The 23,338-nt window shown below is 38.9% G+C and overlaps 1 protein-coding gene across 1 annotated transcript in view; it reads right to left on the bottom strand.

The window, feature by feature from the left end:
* PTPRQ (protein tyrosine phosphatase receptor type Q) overlaps positions 1–23,338 on the bottom strand; it is a 238,186-nt gene that overhangs the window by 84,203 nt on the left and 130,645 nt on the right. Inside the window, exon 27 of the mRNA XM_068971658.1 lies at positions 4,359–4,480. Within this exon, the coding sequence (XP_068827759.1) occupies positions 4,359–4,480 (122 nt within the window). The remainder of the gene's footprint in view (positions 1–4,358; positions 4,481–23,338) is intronic.

The raw sequence follows: 23,338 nt of genomic DNA, 5'->3' as shown, positions 1-23,338 counted from the left end.
ATGGACTGTAGTCTGCCAGGCTCCTCTGTCCATGGGGATTTTCCAGGCAAGAATACTGGAGTGGCCTTCAGAATGGGAGAAAACAATAGCAAATGAAGCAACTGACAAACAACTAATCTCAAAAATATACAAGCAACTCCTGTAGCTCAATTCCAGAAAAATAAACGACCCAATCAAAAAATGGGCCAAAGAACTAGATAGACATTTCTCCAAAGAAGACATATGGATGGCTAACAAACACATGAAAAGATGCTCCACATAACTCATTATCAGAGAAATGCAAATCAAAACTACAATGAGGTATCATTGCACACCAGTCAGGATGGCTGCGATCCAAAAGTCTACAAGCAATAAATGCTGGAGAGGGTGTGGAGAAAAGGGAACCCTCTTACCCGGTTGGTGGGAATGCAAACTAGTACAGCCACTATGGAGAACAGTGTGGAGATTCCTTAAAAAATTGCAAATAAAACTGCCTTATGACCCAGCAATCCCACTGCTGGGCATACGCACCGAGGAAACCAGAATTGAAAGAGACACATGTACCCCAATGTTCATTGCAGCACTGTTTATAATAGCCAGGACAGGAAGGCAACCTAGATGTCCATCAGCAGACGAATGGATAAGAAAGCTGAGGTACATACACACAATGGAGTATTACTCAGCCATTAAAAGAATATATTTGAATCAGTTCTAATGAGGTGGATGAAACTGGAGCCTATTATACAAAGTGAAGTAAGCCAGAAAGAAAAACACCAATACAGTATACTAACGCATATATATGGAATTTAGAAAGATGGTAATGATAACCCTGTATGTGAGATAGCAAATGAAACACCGATGTATAGAACAGTCTTTTGGACTCTGTGGGAGAGGGTGAGGGTGGGATGATTTGGGAGAATGGCATTGAAACATGTATAATATCATATATGAAATGAATCACCAGTCCAGGTTCAATGCAGGATACTGGATGCTTGGGGCTGGTGCACTGGGTGACCCAGAGGGATGGTATGGGGAGGGAGGAGGGAGGGGGTCTCGGGATGGGGAACACGTGTATACCTGTGGCGGATTCATGTTGATGTATGGCAAAACCAATACAATATTGTAAAGTAATTAACCTCCAATTAAAATAAATAAATTTATATTTTAAAAAATAAAATAAAATATATTTCAAAAGAAAAAAAAAAAGAATACTAGAGTGGGTTGCCATGCCCTTCTCCAGGGGATCTTCCTGACCCAGGGATCGAACCCAGGACTCCTGCATTACAGGTGGATTCTTTACCATCTGAGCCACCCGGGAAGCCCATGTGTCTTTATTAAAGAGTGTCAATGTTTGCTTCACATCTTTTAAGGGAAGAGCTATACACCCTTGTGGCTGGTATTTGGCAGAGGCCAGGGTGCAGCATAAACCTTAAATTCAAGGGCAGGTGTTCTTTGGCCTGGGAGCCAGTGACTTCTGGGCTTCTCAGGTGGCACCAGCAGTAAAGCACCCGCCTGCTGGTCTAGGAGCCATAAAAGATGTGGGTTTGACCCAGCACAATGCTGGCATTCGAATGCATTTAAAGTTGTTCTGGGAGTTTGAGACTGACAAGTACACGTTACTGTATTTAAACTAGATAACCAACAAGGACCTACGATAGAGCACAGGGAACCCCATTCACTATTCTATAATAACCTAAATGGGAAAATGATTTGAAAAAGAACAGGTACACATATATGGATAACTGAGTCACTTTGCTGCACTCCCAAAGCGAACACAACATTGTTAATCAACTATGCTCCAATATAAAACAAAATTTTAAAAAATAAACTAGAATTGTGTTGAAAGAATGAAGGGAAGACCACTTTAGTTCCAAGAACCCTAGGGAAACTGTCAAGGGTTAAGATCTGTTTGAATTTTTGCTGTCTTTGATCCAAAGGTGTTTTGGTGTGCACATATTTCAATTTGGTAAATTTTACTTGCTTTTTGATGTTTTTTCCTATTTCCATCACACCACTGTGCTGGTTTTAGCCAGGTCTTCCTGGTGGATTCCCTGACTTCCCTGGTGGCTCAGATGGTAAAGCGTCAGCCTGTAGTGCAGGAGAGCTGGGTTCATCCCTGGGTTGGGAAGATCTCCTGGAGAAGGGAATGGCAACCCACTCCAGTATTCTTGCCTGGAAAATCCCATGGACGGAGGAGCCTGGTAGGCTGCAGTCCATGGGGTCACAAAGACTCGGACACCACTGAGTGACTTCACTTTCCTTTCCTGTTGTGCTGATTTTAGCCAGGTCTTAACTGTTTGAGAAGTTGTTTGCTTTTTTTTTAATCATCTCTGTGCCTCAGTTCTCCTATATGCAAAAGTAGGATGATAATATTTACATCAAAAGGTTATTCGATAAGATACAATAATACAATGCATATGAAGAGGCTAGTATGTAGCTGAAACAAACTAAGCAATTACAATAGTTATCTTTCTATCCTCTCTTTCCCTTACTCAGTTTTCATCTCAGTAGGAATACTGAGAGAATTAGGTGATAAATCACCTCTTTTTAATGTTTTACTTTTCCCTCTATTCAACACAACCAAACTCCACGAGAGCTATTTTCCCTAATAAAGTATCTTCTAGTTAATAGAGCACAGTGTTAACATTTTACAGCTTGCTTTTAATGATATTCCCAGAGCATTTGTCATTCATATTGATTGGTTTTGGCTAATTATGAACTAAAAGTCTTCACAAATATGCTCTAAAAAAGGAGGATCATAAACTGAAGACTGACTGGGAGAAAAAAATGTGCCAATAATCCTTTAAGTTTTCCTGTAATCATGACAGGTCTTTTGAGATAGAATTATTTCCACTTAAGAAATAATATAAAGCATTTTAGAAAAGCATGAAAGTTAAAGAAGAGATGAATAAATACAGGAAGGGGGGAGGAGAATTCACCATGGATTACCGAATTTAATGCCTCAGACGCCACCAGAAGGGACTGCTCATCAGCTCCAGCAAAACCCAAGCAGGATGCCAGGAGAAATTTCCAGTTCTAACCCTAGCTTAGCAACTCTGCATTAGTCACACTGTGGAGCACCCTGCTGTAGGCAAGAGGCTTGACTGCCATGCTTGCGTTTCCTACGGTCTGGATGGCTACTCCAATTCAGTGTTTTCAGGTGCCTTTCACTCAAATGTTTGTATTCCCCAGGACACTTTCTTCCGGTTAGTCCTTACAGAAGAGTTTCTTACCCTAAATGTTTCATCGTTAATCTCATCTATTCATATTATTTCATCTCTCATCTAAATACCAGCGCTTCCCAAATATGGAAATATAAGCTTCCTCTCCTGAGCTACAGATCCATGAATGATCCTGCCAATGGGCTGTCTTCACCTGGGGATGCCCAGGCATCTTAGCACGTCTAGTTCTGAATCCATGCCTTTCCTCTACAAATCCGTTCCTCCTCACAAGTTTCCAAATCCTATATCTTAAAAAGTCACCCTAGATTTTTATTTTCACTCCCCATCCATGGGTTTTTTTCCTCCAGATCCTGCAGATTTAAATTATTATTTTTTATTCTGTTACCCTCACTCATTTCCTTTTCTTTTCTTGCCCAGTTTTACTCTTATGGTTTCCTGACTCCTTTAATTTTATACCCCCAGGACTGGTCTAAAACTATGCTTTACAATGTGATCATACTGATTCTGTAAAATAGAAATCTGTATCCCAGGACTGCTTTATTTCCACAGTTGGCACCCCACTGAACTTACCATGACCCACACTCCACAATAGGTTTCAAGTCGGCCCCCCAGTCGAGCCTCATCTCTCAGGCCTTTTGTTTTCAAATATTCCACTAAGGATGCCTAAACTACTTGCTTTTTCTTGAATGAAGCTAACTTTTTACACTTATATTTCCACTACCTTTCCATGTTCTGCTTCAAGCATTTTCAAAGTTAAGCCTTATAGTGTCTTATTTTAGAGCTATGTCTCCTAATGCCTTGGCCGTTCTTTTGTATTTTAAGTTCTTTTTCATTGTATTTTAAACCGATATATTACTGTCAACTTGAACTCAACTTAACCTCATTTATCTATATCATCTATACCCTGAAGATAAATAACAATAACTATGATGACAATATTTTGTTTGCACTTCTTGAATATTTACTAGGTATCAGGCAATATTTTAAGTTCTTTATGTATGTTGACTAACTTAGTCCTCACAGAAATGTTGTACCCTAGGTAGTATTATCTATCTTTATTTTACAGATGTGGACACAAACATAAACAAGTAATGCTTAAGTCTAACAGAGCTGAGAGTAAAATTCAGTCTAGTTGCAAAACCTGTATTCCTAATCATGCTCTAAACTACCTTCCACAGAAGATAAGACAGGCCTTACTGATTTGACGTCTATCAAATAGAAGGTTGGTCCAGTAATGACAGCAGGTTCACTCCAGCTGATGTTGATGCTAAAAGGTGATGTTGCTACTACATGCACATTTTCAGGAGGACCATCTGGAGCTATGAAAATAGAAAAAATTCAGTTACCTTTCTACATTTAAACCAGTATTTGCCACAGTATGATGACAGAAAAGACCATAAGAAGGATGATGGTAATTAATTATATATTATAGTTCACAGCATACTAAAAGGCATTGCCAAATCAAAAGATGTAATTCCTTTAAAAATAATTACTATACATAAAGAACTTCCACATGAGAAATTACTCATCATATATACATGATTTTTAATCTCAGAACAACATTTTGAAAAGAAAGCATTCAGTTCAGTTCAGTCGCTCAGTCGTGTCCTACTCTTTGCGACCCCATGAATCACAGCATGCCAGGCCTCCCTGTCCATCACCAACCCTCAGAGTTCACTCAGACTCGCGTCCATTGAGTCAGTGATACCATCCAGCCATCTCATCCTCTGTCGTCCCCTTCTTCTCCTGACCCTAATCCCTCCCACCATCAAAGTCTTTTCCAATGAGTCAACTCTTCGCATGAGGTGGCCAAAGTACTGGAGTTTCAGCTTTAGTATCATTCCTTCTAAAGAAATCCCAGGGCTGATCTTCTTCAGAATGGACTGGTTGGATCTCCTTGCAGTCCAAGGGACTCTCAAGAGTCTTCTCCAACACCACAGTTCAAAAGCATCAATTCTTCGGCGCTCAGCCTTCTTCACAGTCCAACTCTCACATCCATACATGACCATAGGAAAAACCATAGCCTTGACTAGATGGACCTTAGTTGGCAAAGTAATGTGTCTGCTTTTGAATATGCTATCTAGGTTGGTCATAACTTTTCTTCCAAGGAGTAAGCATCTTTTAATTTCATGGCTGCAGTCACCATCTGCAGTGATTTTGGAGCCCCCAAAAATAAAGTCTGACACTGTTTCCACTGTTTCCCCATCTATTTCCCATGAAGTGATGGGGCCAGATGCCATGATCTTTGTTTTCTGAATGTTGAGCTTTAAGCCAACTTTTTCACTCTCCTCTTTTACTTTCATCAAGAGGCTTTTTAGTTCCTCTTCAGTTTCTCTGGCATTACTAATTGCTAAAATAAATCTATTTGAATAGTTTTATTTTTAAATAGCCTAATAATGTTGTTTTAAGAAACTTGCAGGAATGTATTTGACTACAGAAAAATGCAACTTGTTCAAGTGAATTATATTTAAAATGTATTTTCTTACAAAGGTAAATTGGATTGATTTATTGTCTTCACTGAGGGGATAACATAGGAAATAGGTTATACAACTGATCTTCTCATTACGAATGTAAATATTTCCTGAATTCATTTTGATTCCAAACAAATTCTTTAATTTGTCCTACTTTTAATATTATTGTCTTTTCATCAGGAGTGCAGAACAAGGGATAACATTTTAAGTAATTGATTGCTGAAAACACTTGTTTAAATTTTAACTTGTGAAACGACTGGGAACTACAAGAGTTTCTAGTTTGTTAAGGAATTAGTCAGAGTTAGTTTGACATAGACATTGACCTAGAAACACTGCTGTACACATCTCTATCCTAGTATGGCCCCTCGTCAATACTAGGGGCATTATATATTGGGAGATGAGTATTTCCCAGCACTTCTGATTTTTAAATCCACATAAACAAACATTACTGATCAATGTCATTCCTTAGATCCTGAGAAGATAAGATAAAGAAGAAGATAAAATATTCCTTTCCTGAAATAAATTTGTAACAACAACAAGCTGTATAATCTTGGTCAAACAAAACTTCTGGACCTCAGTGTCCTCTTCATATGCAGATTTCACAGTGCTTTAAAAAAGAGTTACAAGTGATTAAGCACAAAGTGTGTGAAAGTAGCCCATTAGTGTCTGGTCCTTTTTGTCAGTTAATACAAAATATTATTACAAAGGGCAAAGGAAAGATAAGAACTAATTAGAAGTACAAATAATCTGCTATGAGAGGGCAGAGGACACCATGGTGAGTACAGAAGGGCGGGGAGGCAAGGTAAAGTTGCAGAGATGGGGACTGAAGAAACTCTGAAACATGAGAAGGATTTCAATAATCAGAAGGGCAGGCTCAGGGGCACTTCTCTGCTAAAAGGGTCATAAGCAAAGCCACAAAGAGATAAACCACGGGGTCCACAGACAGATAGAATTTTATTTCTGCAGCATGGCTTTCCATGGTAATCTTATGTTTATTATTTTATACACTGAAAAATATTACTCTAGGAAGGGGTCCACACACTTCACCAGACTGTCAAAGGAACCCACGGTGCAAAAAAATTTCAGAATCCTTATATTCAAAGAATAGAGATATCACAGAAAGACCAGTGTTCATGAAGGGGTCGTGTAGGGAGCAAGCCAACTAGTCATTTGGGAACTAAGTTAGGCAGTACTCGACGATTATGTTAAAGGGTTTGAAGTTCACTCTTTAAACAATGGGATGTCACTGAAAGTTTTGAGAAGGAAAGTACTTTTCTAATGACTTAGGAGGAAATCTCAGGCAGCTATGAAAAAGATAAGCACTCTGAAGCAGTGAGTTCAGACAGGTTATTTCCAAAATGTCAGGTAAGAGCTGATGAGAGCCGAAAGAAGAGTGCCAGTAGGTAGAGAAAGGAGGAGATGAACCCAGAGTCCTGAGAAAATTTAATAAAAAGAACTTAAGGGCTGACTAGCTGTGAGACAGAGGGTGTAGCAAAAAGCGAATTCACATATTAATACTGGGGGAGTGCTGATAGAATTCACAACAGCACCTTCAAGAACAGATGCTAGTTTTGATAGGGATAAGACCTTGGCTGCTGCTGCTAAGTCGCTTTAGTCATGTCCAACCCTGTGCGACCCCATAGACGGCAGCCCACCAGGCTCCCCCGTCCCTCGGATTCTCCAGGCAAGAACACTGGAGTGGGTTGCCATTTCCTTCTCCAATGCGTGAAAGTGAAGAGTGAAAGTGAAGTCACTCAGTCGTGTCCGACTCTTGGTGACCCCATGGACTGCAGCCTACCAGGCTCCTCTGTCCATGGGATTTTCCAGGCAAGAGTACTGGAGTGGGGTGCCATCGCCTTCTCCTTGGCAGGAGATGCTAAATTTGGATCTGTACTCATTAAGCCTGAGATACTCCCAAGGATTGGCAACTGGAAAACGGAGTCTAGAACAAGGGAGATGGGACCAAGATGAAAAGAGTTTGTTAACAAATTTTGGGTAATTCCTTACAAATTGAGTTAGTATCAATACGGCAAGTATATCTGGCTCAGGTGACTCACAGGCTCTGAAGAAAGCCAGAAGGTTTATTTCAACACTAGGTAAGTATTTAAGATGCTCGTAGTAATGACAGTCTTTGGACTATTAATGAGTTCTTGGTACTTAGAACATTTCCAAGAGAAATAGTCTTATGTGTTTTGGAATTTAGGTGCCCAGCTCAGCCTGGATTCTTCACCATTGGGGCCACCAGGGAATCTCTCAACTCAGTCCACAAAGTACTTTTTAATAGTAGCATTGACATAGTTTAAAGTACTCAGATGTTACTATAGAGGATGTATAAGAAATATTATGTGGGAAAATGCTTTGTGGATGAAAAACATATCCTTCTACTTGTACCTTTACTGAATTTTGTGCAATACTCTGAATACTGACTCAGAGATACAGTCTATATGACACCCAGGGGAGGGAGGGAGGAAGGGATGCTCCAGGATTCCAAGGTGTGATGAGCCGAGGTGCTAATGACAGAATACGGTACATGATTTCTCTGGTGATTAGTGTAGAGATCATGGAATCTCAGCACTGAAACACACGCTGCACATACTGAGATCTTCAGTCATATTCTAATTTTAGGGTCCTAGATTTAGGAACACTGCCTCAAATTGTAGCATAATTCATTTAGATACCTGGACGTAACAAATGATAGCAATGAGAGGGCTCTGCCACCAGCATAACTAATTGCTTTTGGATGCCTCACGGGATAATTCACTCCATATTCAAGAGTGGCAATCCTAGCCTCTCCTGGTGGTCCAGCGGTTGGGAATCCACCTGCCAGTGTAGGGGACACAGGTCCAGCCCCTGCTCTAGGAGGATCTCACATTCTGCAGAGCCACTGGGCTAACGTGCCACGGCTACTGAGCCCACACGTGGCAGCTGCTGAGCTCACGTGCTGCAACTGCTGAAGCCTGTGCACCGAGAGCCCGTGCTGGCACTCAGCACCCAGAGGAGCCGCCAGCCAGCAGCCCAGGCACCAACTCCGAGGGGCTTTGGTCCGCCATAACTAGACAGAGTCCGTGTACAGCCACAAGGAATGAACACACAGCATAGCCAAAAAATAAATACATGTTCAGAAAAAAAGAGTGGCCACTTCTTTCCTTCCTGGATATTGCTTAGAAATGTCATACCCACCTTAACAAGCAGTAGCTTACCAAATAGTAGCTCTGATTCTCTGTATTTAACTGTTAAGTGAGGAGTCAACAGGCTTTAGGATCAGGTACTCCATTACTCATCATCATTATATATTTTCCTCATGGAGAAACCTGCTTTGAAAAGTGGGTTTCAAAGGCCTAACTCCTGCCTTTGACTCTAAAAGAGGATGGGTCAGAAGCTAAGTAAAACTTTATGAAGGTGTTTATTCATTAATAATTAATATCTTAATTATTTACCCTTTATTAATGTTTTCCTCAGACCTGCCCTCTAGTTCTGTAAGAACCATTGTGGAAAAGAACACTATTATGACAGGTTGCATATTTTAAGTGGTATGAGACTGGAAAATATTTTAGCCTACCTTTTTATTTCTGCTCAAACATTCTGTTGGCTTTTAGGTGATATTTATGTATTTATTGAAACAATAAATATTTATTGTACATCTTCTACGTGCCAAGGACGAGGAGGACACCAAGCCTGCAGAAGTGATCAGGGTAGTTGTAGACCTAACATTTAGAGCTTCTAGTACTGAACATCTACACTGAAGGCCTGTTCATACTGTTGATGGGGTTCTCAAGGCAAGAATGCTGAAGTGGTTTGCCGTTCCCTTCTCCAGTGGACCACATTTTGTCAGAACTCTCCACCATGACCTGTCCTTCTTGGGTAGCCCTACACGGCATGGCTCATAGTTTCATTGAGTTAGACGAGGCTGTGGTCCATGTGCTCAGTTTGATTAATTTTCTGTCACTGTGGTTTTCAGTCTGTCTGCCCTCTGATGGATAAGAGGCTTAGGGAAGCTCCCTGCTGTGAGACACTGACTGTGAGGGAAACTTGGATCTTGGTCTGATGGGCAGGGTCATGCTCAGTAAATCTTTAACCCAATTTTCTGTTGATGGGTGGGGCTGTATTCCCTCCCTGTTGTTTGACCTGAGAACAAACTATGGTGGGGCAATGAAGATAATGGGGACCTCCTTCAAAAGGTCTAGTTGTATTCAGTGCCCCTGACCCTGCCACAGGCCACTGTCAACCCACGCCTCTGCCGGAGAATTCTGGACACTCACAGGCAAGGCTGGGTCAGTCTCCTCTGGGGCCACTGCTCCCTTCTCCTGGGTCCTGGTGTGCACAAGGTTTTGTTTGTGCCCGCCAAGAGTCTGTTTCCCCTGTCCTTTGTAAGTTCTGTAATCAAATCCCACTGATCTCCACAGTCAACTTCCCTGGGTGTTCTCAGTCTCTTTGCCAGATACCCAGGCTGGGAAATCTGTTGTGGGTCCTAGAACTTTCTCAACAGTGTGAGAATTTATTTGGTATAATTGTCCTGCAGTTTGCGGGTCATCCAACTCAGTGAAACTTTAACAGTGTGAGAATCTATTTCGTATAATTGTTCTGCAGTTTTTGCCTTGTCTAACTCAATGAAATAGGAGCCATGCTGTGCAGGGCAACCCAAGACAGGTGGGTCATGATGGAGAGTTCTGACAAAACATGGTCCACTGGAGAAGGGAATGACTAACCATTTCAGTATTCTTGCCTTGAGAATTCCATGAACAGTATGAAAAGGCAAAAAGAAATAACACTGAAAGATGAATTCCCAGGTCAGTCAGTGCTCAGTATGCTACTAGAGAAGAATGGAGAAATATCTCCAGAAAGAATGAAAAGACAGAGCCAAAGTGAAAACAACACCCAGTTGTGGTTGTGACTGGTGATGGAAGTAAAATCCAATGCTGTACGAACAAAGCAAACTGGAAGTGGTCAAACAAGAGACAGCAAGAATGAACGACGACATTTTAGGAATCAATGAACTAAAATGGACTGGAATGGGTGGCTTTAATTCAGATTACCATTATATCCACTACTGTGGGCAAGAATCCCTTCGACGAAATGGAGTAGCCCTCATAGTCAACACAAGTCTGAGATGCAGTACTTGGTGCAGTCTCAAAAATGACAGAATGATCCTTGTTCATTTCTGAGGAAAACTATTCAATATCCTAGTAATTCAAGTCTATGCCCCAACCACAAATGCTGAAGAAGCTGAAGTTGAATGGTTCTATGAAGACCTACAAGACCTTCTAGAATTAATACCCAAAAAAGATGTCCTTCCATCATTGGGGATTGGAATGCAAAAGTAGAAAGTCAAGAGATACCTAGAGCAACAAGCAAGTTTGGCCTTGGAGTACAGAATGAAGCGGGGCAAAGGCTAACAGAGTTTTGCCAAGAGAACATACTGGTCATAGCAAACAGCCTCCTCCAATACCACAAGAGATAACTCTACACATGGACATCACCAGATGGTCAACACAAAAATCAGATTGATTATATTCTTTGCAGCTTTAGATGGAGAAGCTGTATACAGTCAGCAAAAATAAGACCAGGAGCTGACTGTGGCTCACATCATGAACTCCTTATTGCCAAATTCAGACTTCAATTGAAGAAAGTAGAGAAAACCACTAGACCATTCAGGTATGACCTAAATCAAATCCCTTACGTGGAAGTGACAAATACAATGGAAGTGACATATAGATTCAGGGGATTAGATCTGATGGAGTGCCTGAAGAACTATGGATGGAGGTTCACGACATTGTTCAGGAGGCAGTGATCAAGACCATCCCCAAGGAAAAAAAAATGCAAAAAGGCAAAATGGTATACTGACAAGGTATGCCAAACAGCTGAGAAAAGAAGAGAAGCTAAAAGCAAAGGAGAAAAGGAAAGATATATCCATCTGAATGCAAAGTTCCAAAGAATAGCAAGGAAATAAGAAAGACTTCCTCAGCGATCAATGCAAAGAAATAGAGGAAAACAACAGAATGGGAAAGACTAGAGATCTCTTCAAGAAAATTAGAGATACCAGGGAACATTTCATGCAAAGATGGGCTCGATAAAGGACAGAAATGGTATGGACCTAACAGATGCAGAAGAGATTAAGAAGAGGTGGCAAGAACACACAGAAGAACTGTACAAAAAATCTTCATGAACCAGATAACCATGATGGTGTGATCACTCATCTAGAGCCAGACATCCTGGCATGTGAAGTCAAGTGAGCCTTAGGAAGCATCACTACAAACAAATACAGTGAAGGTGATGGAATTCCAGCTGAGCTATTTCAAATCCTAAAAGATGATACTGTGAAAGTGCTGCACGCACTAAACCAGGAAATTTGGAAAACTCAGTAGTGGCCACCAGACTGGAAAGGGTCAGTTTTCATTCCAGTCCCAAAGAAAGACAATGCCAAAAAATGTTCAAACTATTGCACAATTGCATTCATCTCACACACTAGCAAAATAATGCTCAAAATTCTCAAAGCTTCAACAGCACGTGAACCAAGAACTTCCAGATGTTCAAGCTGGATTTAGAAAGGGCAGAGGAACCAGAGATCAAATTGCCAACATCTGTTGGATCATAAAAAAGGCCAGAAAATTCCAGAAAACATCTACTTCGGCTTTATTGACTACACCAAAGCCTTTGTGTAGATCACAACTGTGGAAAATTCTTCAATACATGGGAATAGCAGACCACCTTACCTGCCTCTTGAGAAATCTCTATGCAGGTCAAGAAACAACAATTAAAACTGGACATGGAACAATGGACTGGTTCCAAATAGGGAAAGGAGTATATCAAGGATGTATATTGTCACCCTGCTTATTTAACTTAAATTCAGAGTACATCGTAGGAAATGCCAGGCTGGATAAAGCACAAGCTAGAATCAAGATTTCCAGGAGAAATACCAATAACCTCAGATACGCAAATGACACCACCCTTATGGCAGAAAGCAAAAAAGAACTGAAGAGCCTCTTGATGATGGTGAAAGAGGAAGAGTGAAAACATTGGCCTTAAACTCAACATTCAAAAAACTAAGATCAGGGGCTCTGTATCAACCTAGAGGGGTGGGATAGGGAGGGAGATGAGAGGGAGGTTCAAGAGGGAGGGGATATATGTATACCTATGGCTGATTCATGTTGAGGTTTGACAGAAAACAATAAAATTCTCTAAAGCAATTATCCTTCAATTAAAAAATAAATTTAAAAACTGTAACATCACACACACACAAGAAACTAAGATCATGGCATCCAGTCCCATCACTTCATGGCAAATAGATGGGGAAACAGTGGAAACAGTGACAGACTTTATTTTCTTGGGCTCCAAAATCACTGCAGATGGTGACTGCAGCCATGAAATTAAAAGAAGCTCACTCCTAGGAAGAAAAGTTATGACCAACCTAGACAGCATATTAAAAAGCAGAAACAACTTTACCAACAAAGGTCCATATAGTCAAAGCTATGGTTTTTCCAGTAGTCATGTATGGATGTGAGAGTTGGACTGTGAAGAAAGCTGAGCGCCAAAGAATTGATGCTTTTGAACTGTGGTGTTGGAGAAGACTCTTGAGAGTCCCTTGGACTGCAAGGAGATCCAACCAGTCCATCCTAAAGGAAATCAGTCCTGAATATACGCTGGAAGGATTGTTGCTGAAGCTTAAGCTCCAATACTTTGGCCACCTAATGTGAAGAGCTGACTCATGAAAAGACTCTGATGCTGGGAAAGACTGAAGGCGGGAGGAGAAAGGGATGAAAGAGGATAAGATGGTTGGATGGCATCACCGACTCGATGGACATGGGTTTGGGTGAACTCTGGGAGTTGGTGATGGACAAGGAGGCCTGGTGTGCTGCGGTTCACGGGGTCACAGAGTCAGAGATGACTGAGCGACTGAACTGATCTGATACTCAAGGCAGCCATTTTTGAGGTCTCAGTTAAAGGGAAAACAAAATTACAAAGATCACGCAACCTCTATTTCAGGAGAGGGAGAAAAATAATATATATTCTAAAAATTTAAATATGTAGCAAATAATTAAATTATATACTGTTGGGAAGTATGTATGTACCATGTACATGGTATGATATGTACCATGACAAAAAATGAATCAGGATAATTGGAATGGGAAGGTGGATAGGAGATACTATTTTAAAAAATATGGTGGTCAGGCAATGCCTGTCTAAACTAGTGACATTTAGGCAAAAATGTGAAGGAGGTAAAAGAGCATGGGGATATTTGAAGAAAGTGTCACAGGGAGGAGAATGGCCACTGCACAGTCTCTGAGACAGGATTGTGCCTGGTATGTTCTAGAAAAACAGAGATTCCAGTGAGGCTGGAGCCAAGCGAATCAGAACGAGAGTCGGAGAAGAAATGGGGCCAGATTGTTCGGGGTCTTTAATGCCATGGCTAAAGTCTCTGTAAGAACTGCCTTCATAGACAAGAAAGACAAAAGCCATAGTTTAATAAACTAACATCATGAACTGGAAGAAGCCTCTATAGGTTCTGATGTTCGATATCCACTCCTACCAGGATGATGGACAAAAAGTCATTATATCAAGAGGACAGATTTTCTCCAGAAATCTGATTCCTACAGCTTTACAACATATATCAACTCAGTGACTGTCGGGACTATAGTTAAACCTCACTCATTGTAGCAGACAGGCAAGGTGGTACATTATTGTTGCCCTAATAACATGGACAGTTTACTGAAAATGTCCTGTGATAAAAAAGTTGACGAAGGTTTTTTCTGTGATTAAGTTGATGGTAGCATGTTTTTAGAAATATTTTCAGGAAATTCTTCTATGTCTGTGTCGTCTTTGCTCTGTACTTTAGATCTTTGAGGTCTCAAATGAGAACAGATCCAAAACATTTCCCAAGAGAAACTTACAGCTAGTCTTGCAAGTGTGTCTGTAGACCAGCTCAGAAAACAGTGTGATGCCTTACTTCAGCTTCTCGTCTTTCATAGTAAAATGCCAACCCTGCATCCATTCTTTAATACCAGCAATCAAAGCCCTCATCAGGGAGTGTCTGCTACCCCAAGCAGAGCTGAGAGGAAAATGACATTCAGAGATCATTCATGGAACACACTAACTACTTGAACTACTAATTATTTTAAGTTCTGTACACAAATCAATCATTATAGAAAGGCAAGGCATTTACCCCCTGGCTGAACTGTGCTTTAATTCTTGAACTTGCCTAAAGTCTTTTTTCTTTTTTTTTTTTAAAGAAATAATCACTGTTAATAACATTTGCATTTTCAGCAAACTTGATGACATTTCCTGTTTTGTTACATAAGTGTTCCCTGTGTTAAATCTTTCATGAAATATTTCCCTTAGAACATATTATATTAATCTATATTCTTGAAGAATTACAATATGATGGGAAAAGACCTTCTGATTTTGAAATAAAAAATAAACATACCTATCTAAACTTAAATATGAATATACTATATGCACATAGTATATAACTGAATATATATTTCATCTGTGTAGAGCACTGAAAGATAAACATCTGATTAATTCATGGATATTTTAAGAGAAATATTTAGAACACCAAAATGCTCAAAGCATATTATAGAAGAGCATCTAATTATTTTAATATTGTACAAATGCTATAGTGTACTTTTAAGCAAATAATATTTTCAAGTTTCTTTTAGACAACTTTCTCTTGGAACTTACTAAAATTCCAAAAATGCATAATAAAATAATTCAGTATTATTTTTCTCTTCTATTCCAGTGTGTAATAAACTATTATTAGAGTTACATAATACAAAATTATGGGGGAATACGGAATTATCATTATGAATGTCAACTACCAAAATAAAGGCAACTGAAAGCAATAAAGGTATGGGGAGTTGAAAATATGCCAGTTTAAAAACTTAGTAATATATAAGCATCTTTGGGAGACTTTGTTTGTCTCCCCATAAACTGTCACATTCTGATTTAGGATTGTTTGTGAAATGAATCTAGTCAGTAATGGGCCAAGATATCACTATACCCTTTCTCTTATAAATCACAGCAATTTACTCAGTAGGAATGATCTATCCTTATTCTCTCATTCCCCATAATCCAATCACTTCCTCTCATAAGCACTTTTCCCCTGGTTTTCACAATAATGCATTTTCTGTAACTAACAACCATCATTTCCTGATTATCATGCTTCTATCCTTGCACAGGAATGTGGGTCCTCTCTGGGTCAGGGTCACCTTTCCCATCCATCTGTGTCCCCCTGTTAAGTGTGTTAGCTGAAAGGGGAGTCTGGATACACCATCATTTTTCCTAGTTTGTATAAAAGTTTGAGTGCCCCCAAGTCTATGCCAATTTGATTAAGAACCATCAAGTTTTGGTGTGTCTAATACAGTGCTTTCAGAATAAGCACATTCAAAGGCTTTTTAGTAACTTTGCCTGCAGCAGATCCCTGTAAATTTAATGATGAAAATGTAGAAAATTCTCTGTGGTTTTAAATGCATGCTGCAGTGACCTTCCTAAAGAATAAACATACATAAATAAATGACAGCAGCTCACAAGACAAAAAATCTTGAGTTCCATACACATTATGATTCAAACTACCCACACATCTATTTGAATTTAAGTTCAACTTAAGTTTATTTAAAGGTCCTTCACTCCAGGGTATTTTAGTTTCAGGATTTGGTACACTGGACCACCAGAGTCCTAGCTGGTGTCATCACTAAATGAAGGACTCCCATTCTTTCTTAGCTTATACAAGTATCAACAGCCTCTAAGACTGTAAGTTGAAATGCCTGAAAGAATTTGCTTTAAGTTTTACATGCCTCTCAGGTCTAAAGGGAATCTCACTGGGGGGTGGTTTGGGTGGATTCCTTACATCTTAAACAACTCAGGGCATCAAGTGCCCTGAAAGAGTTCAGCAGTGAAACTGACCATATTGATGTGGGCCAAGAGCATCTCAGGACATATCCCACTGGTTATAATACTGCACTAGTCGGCTACCCTTCCTGGTGATGAATGTTTCCCTAGAGCCGAGTGACTTCACTGCCCAGTATGAGACACTGCTGCTGGTGTGTGAAATATTTCCAACCATTTTACAAGACTGATTTTGTTCCAGGAGGAGCTAGATTTCCCAACAGCAAGATGGTAGCACAAAGGACAAATATTACATGCGTAAGAATCTGACCTATTAGACTGATGAGTACTGAGGATGATTCGTGGATGCCTACAGTATTAGACCTCATTGTAGGACTATTTTCTTTGATGCTGAATGAGTAATTTTCTGAATCATTTCACACTGGCTTAAGTGGGAAAAAAATAGAAAATACCGAAAAAGCCTTACTTCCAATACTAGCCATGTCAGGTAAGAATGAAAATTAGTTCCATTGCTTTTATAATCAGATAATATGAGTTTTTCTAGAATTGCATTATGTTTACAAAACAACTGTCTATAACAGTGGTTCTCAAAATGTGGTCTCCACAATAGCAGCATCAATATTACCTGGGAAGTTGTCAGAAAAGCAGATTCTGAGATCACATCCCTTACCTACTGAATCAGATGTGGGGAGGGCTCAGCACTCCATGCTTTAACAAGTCCTCGTAACAATTCTAATGCCTGGGGTATACGTTTAAGAGCCACTGCTCTATAATATCAATCTACAACTGGAAAAAGCTGTGGCATGGGCCCTTCAGATTAGAGCTCTTGATAACAAGGATGGGAAGGCAGATTAAACTATTGCCTCTGTGAAGACTAAGGATGTAGTTAGAGGTGAAGGGCTTGGGAGCTGGTGATAAACATGGGAATGTGCATCCAGCCAACAGACACTCCACACACTGGCTCCTGGTACTTTTCATGTATTTTAATTCTGGATGAACTACATAGAGAATTCTCCCTACCATCACTCCCTTCTATTTCTAAAGTTTCTAGACTAGTTGAGGTCATCATGTTCCTTAAGAATATAAGACAACATCTGTTCTATGGTATCTTGAAGCTACATGTGGGAACAAGCTGGAATGATTTAGATAAGGCCTTCACCACAGCAAAGGGGTAGGACTGAGAAAAGTGTTGATGCTTCATTCTCCCATGCATTACATGTAGGTATGATCAGTGTATAATAACTACCAAGGGTATAACTAAAGAGAAAAGAAACCAAAAATATAGTTAGAGGTCATGTGTACTAGGGCAAGTCCTATTCAATTTGTTTGAGAATGGAGACAGGTAGATTATAATTAGAAACTTGCATAGTATCTCTAGGTCTTTCTTAGATTTGGTTTTCAAAGCTAGTAATATCACATACTGATTATCCTTTAAATTTCCTTTAACTGTTTGGTTTTTAGTTACTTGCTGAAAGACATCCAGTTATTCATGCAAATGCAGACTTCTAATTATTTTTATTTATATTCTAGAAAACTTGCTTTAACAACCTAACTGGCTTAACACCCTGGGAAAATTTTTTGACATTAAATATAGAATTGGTTTCATCAGATGTATAAGCTTTTGCATGGTAAAGAAATTATAAACAAAACGACAACCTACAGAATAGGAGAACATATTTGTAAATAATGTGACCAACAAGGACTTAATTTTCAAAATAGATAAGCAGCTCATACAATTCAACAACAGAAAACCAAATAACTCAATTGAAAAATGGGCAGAAGACCTAAATAGACATTTCTCCAAAGAAGAAACACACATGGTCAAAAAGCATTAGAAATGATGCTCAATATCACTAATTAATGAGAAATACAAATCAAAACTTCAATGAGGTACCACCTCACACTGGTCAGTGTGGCCATCATTGAAAACTCTATGAATAAGAAATGCTGGAAAGGATGTAGAAAAAAGGGAAGCTTTCTACACTGTTAGTGGGAATGTAAGCCACATTGGAAAAGAGTAGTGAGGTTCCTCAGCTAAAAATAGAGTTGCCATAAGATCCAGCAATCTTACTCCTGGGCATATACAGACAAAACTCTATAATTCAAAAATATGTTTGATGCAGGATACAGGATGCTTGGGGCTGGTGCACGGGGATGATCCAGAGAGATGATATGGGGTGGGAGGGGGGAGGGGGGTTCATGTTTGGGAACTCATGTACATCCGTGGTGGATTCATGTCTGTGTATGGCAAAACCAATACAGTATTGTAAAGTAAAAGAAAGTAAAAATAAAAATTAAAAAAAAATACACGCATCACTATATTCATAGCAGCACTATTCACAATAGCCAAGATATGGAAACAACCTAAATGTCCACTGACATATGACTGGATAAAGAAGCTATGGTACACGTATACTGTAGAATATTACTCGGCCATAAAAGGATGAATGAATGCCATTTGCAGCAACATGGATGCAACTAGAGAGTATCACACTTACGTAAGCAAGAAAGAGAAAGACAAATACTATACAATATCACTTATATGTGGAATCTAGAATATGCACAAATGAACCTATCTATGAAACAGATTTACAGACATAGACAGGCTTGTGGTTACCAAGTGCGGGGGATTGGTGGAGGGATGAAGTGGGAGGTTGGGGTGAGCAGATATAAGCTAGTATATGTAGAACAGATAAATGACAAGATCCTACTGTATAGCACAGATAACTATATTAAATATTGTATGATAAATAATAGAAAAGAATATGAAAAAGAATATATACATACATGCATAACAGTCACTTTGCTGTATGGCAGACATTTTTAAAATTTATTTTTAATTGGATAATTGTTTTATAATATTGTGTTGGTTTCTACCGTATATCAACATGAATCAGCCATAGGTATACATGTATCCCCTCCCGTTTGAACCTCCCTCTCACCCCATCCCACCCTTCTAGGTTGTCACAGAGCACCAGATTTGAGTTCCCTATATCATACAGCAAATTTCTGCTGGCTATCTAAGTTTACATATAGTAATGTATATGTTTCAATGCTACTCTCTCCATTTGTCCTACCCTCTCTTTCCCCTACTGTTTCCACAAGTCTATTCTCCGTGTCTTGTATAGCAGAAATTAATGCAACATTGCAAACCAACTATACTTCAATAAAAAATTTAAAAATACAGAGTTGAATACTTTATTATATAGCTTAATTTTATGTGCATGCTGTAATTTCCTTTAAATTATGATCTTACCTATCTTCCCTTTGTAATCCTAATTAACACATTCCACCTCTTAGTACTTTCACACCACCATGAGGCTTTGCTAGACAAGATCTAAGAGCACAAGCTGTGTCTTAGAAATGAATGAGGCTCATGAATAAACTGATGTGTATAAAGCTCTCAGACTAATACCAGCACATAGTAAACCCTTGCTAAGCTCAGTTACTGCTGTCACTATTAACTATCCAGCCAAACTGGGCCCAACCAAAATGTGCCCTACCCTACCAGACATAGCAATCCTATACTTTCTTCAGGAATGGGAGTTTCCTGTAGTCAAATCCCTAATTCTTCTATAAATGCAGAAGAAAAGAGACCTGAAAATCTGTTAACTCAGGGCCTAACACTAAGGCAGCCCCAAACTGAGGCGAATGACCAGAAATAACCAAGAATCAAACTGACTTCACAATTCTTTCTGAACCAAGAGAAAGAAGGTTCTCAGAAAAGTCAATAAATTCAACATGAGATTTGAAGTTTGAGATGACAAAGTAGGAGAATTCATCAAATTAATAAAAGATAAAATACTGCTAAATATTATTGGGAGAAACATTTTTTTCTCCTTTTATCCTTTTGATAAACCAAATTTTCTATAACACTGATGATTGAGAAAAAAATATAATAATCATTCTTATCCTTTTAGCGATTTTTAGCAATTTTACTGAAAAACATATTCTACATGCTTATGTAATAGGATTTCAAAATATTTTTATTTATATTCTGGAAAACTGGTAATAACCTGACAAATGTTCTTTTAAATTAAATATACAGTTGAATCCTTTAAAAATAATTTTATATAATCACTATTATGTTCTTTAAACTATGATTTCACCTAAATATCCTTTCTAAACATATTTAGCAGCCCAAATTTAGACTCTGTTCTCCTTTGCCTTCTTCATGAACTATCAACCTATTATATTCCATTTCATAAATTCATTAACAATTTATTATCTCAGTTAATTATTTAGGTACTGTTAAAACTTCAATTCACTCTGAAATTTATGAAGAAATTATTTTCTTTCACAGTTTGAAATCCTCAATTTATCTCCACACTTCTTCCCTGTAAGCAGTAATTCATAATTACATTAATGAAAAAACACATATCAACAATATAAAATATACTGGTTTGTGAAAAAGAAGCTGGACATGTCACACATGAATAGAAACTGACTGGGAGAATTTTAATTTTGACAGGCACCATGCAAATATTTGAAAGACAATTTGACAAAAAGAAAATTTGAAGAAAATGAGTATGAATGATTTTGCAATGGAGAATTTTGACATTGAAATACTTTCACATTAAAGTCAATGCCTTCCTTGAGTCCAAATGCCACATTCATTCAGTCTTAAATACTGAGTAGGCATAAAGAGTAGAAACATACATAAGACATCATCATGGGTCAGCTCTGTCTTTAAGGAGCTCAGAGTTCCACAGAAGAGGTAAATAATTATGTTGCAATAGGTTCAGTGTTTAGAAATAACTTTTGGACGGTGGGAGTAGAAAGAGGAATTGACAGAAGGCTTTGCAGAGGAGATATTTGGCGTGAAACATAAAGAAAAGGCCTTTTGGTCTCCAAAAGTGGACAGGAAGGACAGTAAGAAAGAGCAGCAAAGATTCTGGAGCACAACAGGGAAACAGTGAGGGGTGTGTGGGGAATATAAGCAAAAATCATAGGTAATCTTATCAGTTCAGTTCAGTCACTCAGTCGTGTCTGACTCTTTGCAACCCCATGAATCGCAGCACACCAGGCCTCCCTGTCCATCCCCAACTGCCGGAGTTCACTCAAACTCACGTCTATCAAGTTAGTGATGCCATCCAGCCATCTCATCCTCTGTCGTCCCCTTCTCCTCCTGTCCCCAATCCCTCCAAGCATCAGGGTCTTTTCCAATGAGTCAAATCTTTGCATGAGGTGGCCAAAGTACTGGAGTTTCAGCTTTAGCATCAGTCCTTCCAATGAATATTCAGGACTGATTTCCTTTAGGATAGATTGGATCTCCTTGCAGTCCAAGGGCTCTCAAGAGTCTTCCTTCAACACAATTCACAAGCATCAATTCTTCGGTGATCAGCTTTCTTTATAGTCCAACTCTCACATCCATACATGACTACTGGAAAAACCATAGCTTTGACTAGATGGACGTTTGTTGGCAAAGTAATGACTCTGCTTTTTAATAAGCTGTCTAGGTTGGTCATAACTTTTCTTCCAAGGAGTAAGCATCTTTTAATTTCATGGCTACATTCACCATCTACAGTGATTTTGGTAATCTTATAGAGCATATCAAAAGGAAACAGAAAACCACCAAAGATTTTAGAGAAATAACAAATAGGTATATTCAAAATCTATGTTTAGGTGGAGGGTAGAGAAAATAAGAACAGAAAGACCATTTAGATATTTTTTGTAATAATCTATGGGGTGTATTTTAACAGTATAAATTTAGAAACCCTTAACAGAGAAACCTACAAAATTCAAGAAATATTTAGAAGGGAAATTTGGTTCAGGTATGGACTGAGGAGTGGGGATGGCTAAAAAGAATTAAGAATGATTCCTAGATCCCTCACTTGAACACTTAGATGAACAATGTATAATACACTGACACAGAGAACATCTAGGAGAAGGCATGCAGTGGGGCAGGAAGAATAGTAATATGGGGTTCCAGATGCCTCTGGAGACCTAACTGGTCATACTAGTAACTTCAATCTATAGTCTAGGGGAGAGAGATGTCATCTTGAATTACACATTCGGGAGCCTTGGGTAACTAACTTAAAAGATTTTCAACAGCAACTAATTAATTTTTCAGAAGTACAACCATCATGTCTAGAATAAATTATATTTGCTTCCTCTACTGGCAACAGGATAGAGCCTGTTGTAAAAACCCACTGCCACCAACTGGGCTTCTTCATGTCATGAGTTATATTTTCCTATTTATGGCTGACATTTCTTATCAGCCATAATTGCCTCTTTTTAGAAAGTAGAATATCTCTCTCTATTATGATAGCATTCACATTGTAAGTTCATTACACCATTTAGAAGATATTAAGAAAAACAATTGAATATATAATAATGCATCAACAATGTCTCATTTTTTAAGATGTTAAAGAGTGCTTTGCCCTCTATTTGGCTTTCTTCTTTTTAAATCATAAAGTTGCATTCCTTGGAAGCTTCTTTGATGAGGCATGTTTTCCTGAATTTTTTTTTTTTTAACCTAACAGATGTTTGGGTAGTTAAAATTCCTCATGAGTATGGTATCCCGTGGTTTTCACAACCTAAGAGCTACCCCAGGAATTTTCCTTTCTTGCTGGTTTCCAGTCTTGGTGGTCTATAGGAGATGCACATTATGAGAGTCCCATTTCACTCCATACTAATTTCACACCCACACTCTTTTAAAATTGTACACTTCCTCAGCATTATAAGTACCTATTGTGGACCACAGAGAAATTTAACAACTTTCCGTTCTCTATTCCTCCCCCACACACAACTAATATCCCTTTTGAGTCTAAGTTTAATTAAGAGAAGTAAGAGATGAGTAAAATAATCTGGAAGACTTTCATGTTTCAAGTTAAATATTTCTGCCATTTGTAATTTCTGTGCTTA

The sequence above is a fragment of the Capricornis sumatraensis genome, chromosome 4, assembly GCF_032405125.1.
Source record: "Capricornis sumatraensis isolate serow.1 chromosome 4, serow.2, whole genome shotgun sequence".
Taxonomy (NCBI): Eukaryota; Metazoa; Chordata; class Mammalia; order Artiodactyla; family Bovidae; genus Capricornis; species Capricornis sumatraensis.
Note: the sequence above shows the minus strand (reverse complement) of the source record. Positions and strands in the feature narration are given on the sequence as shown.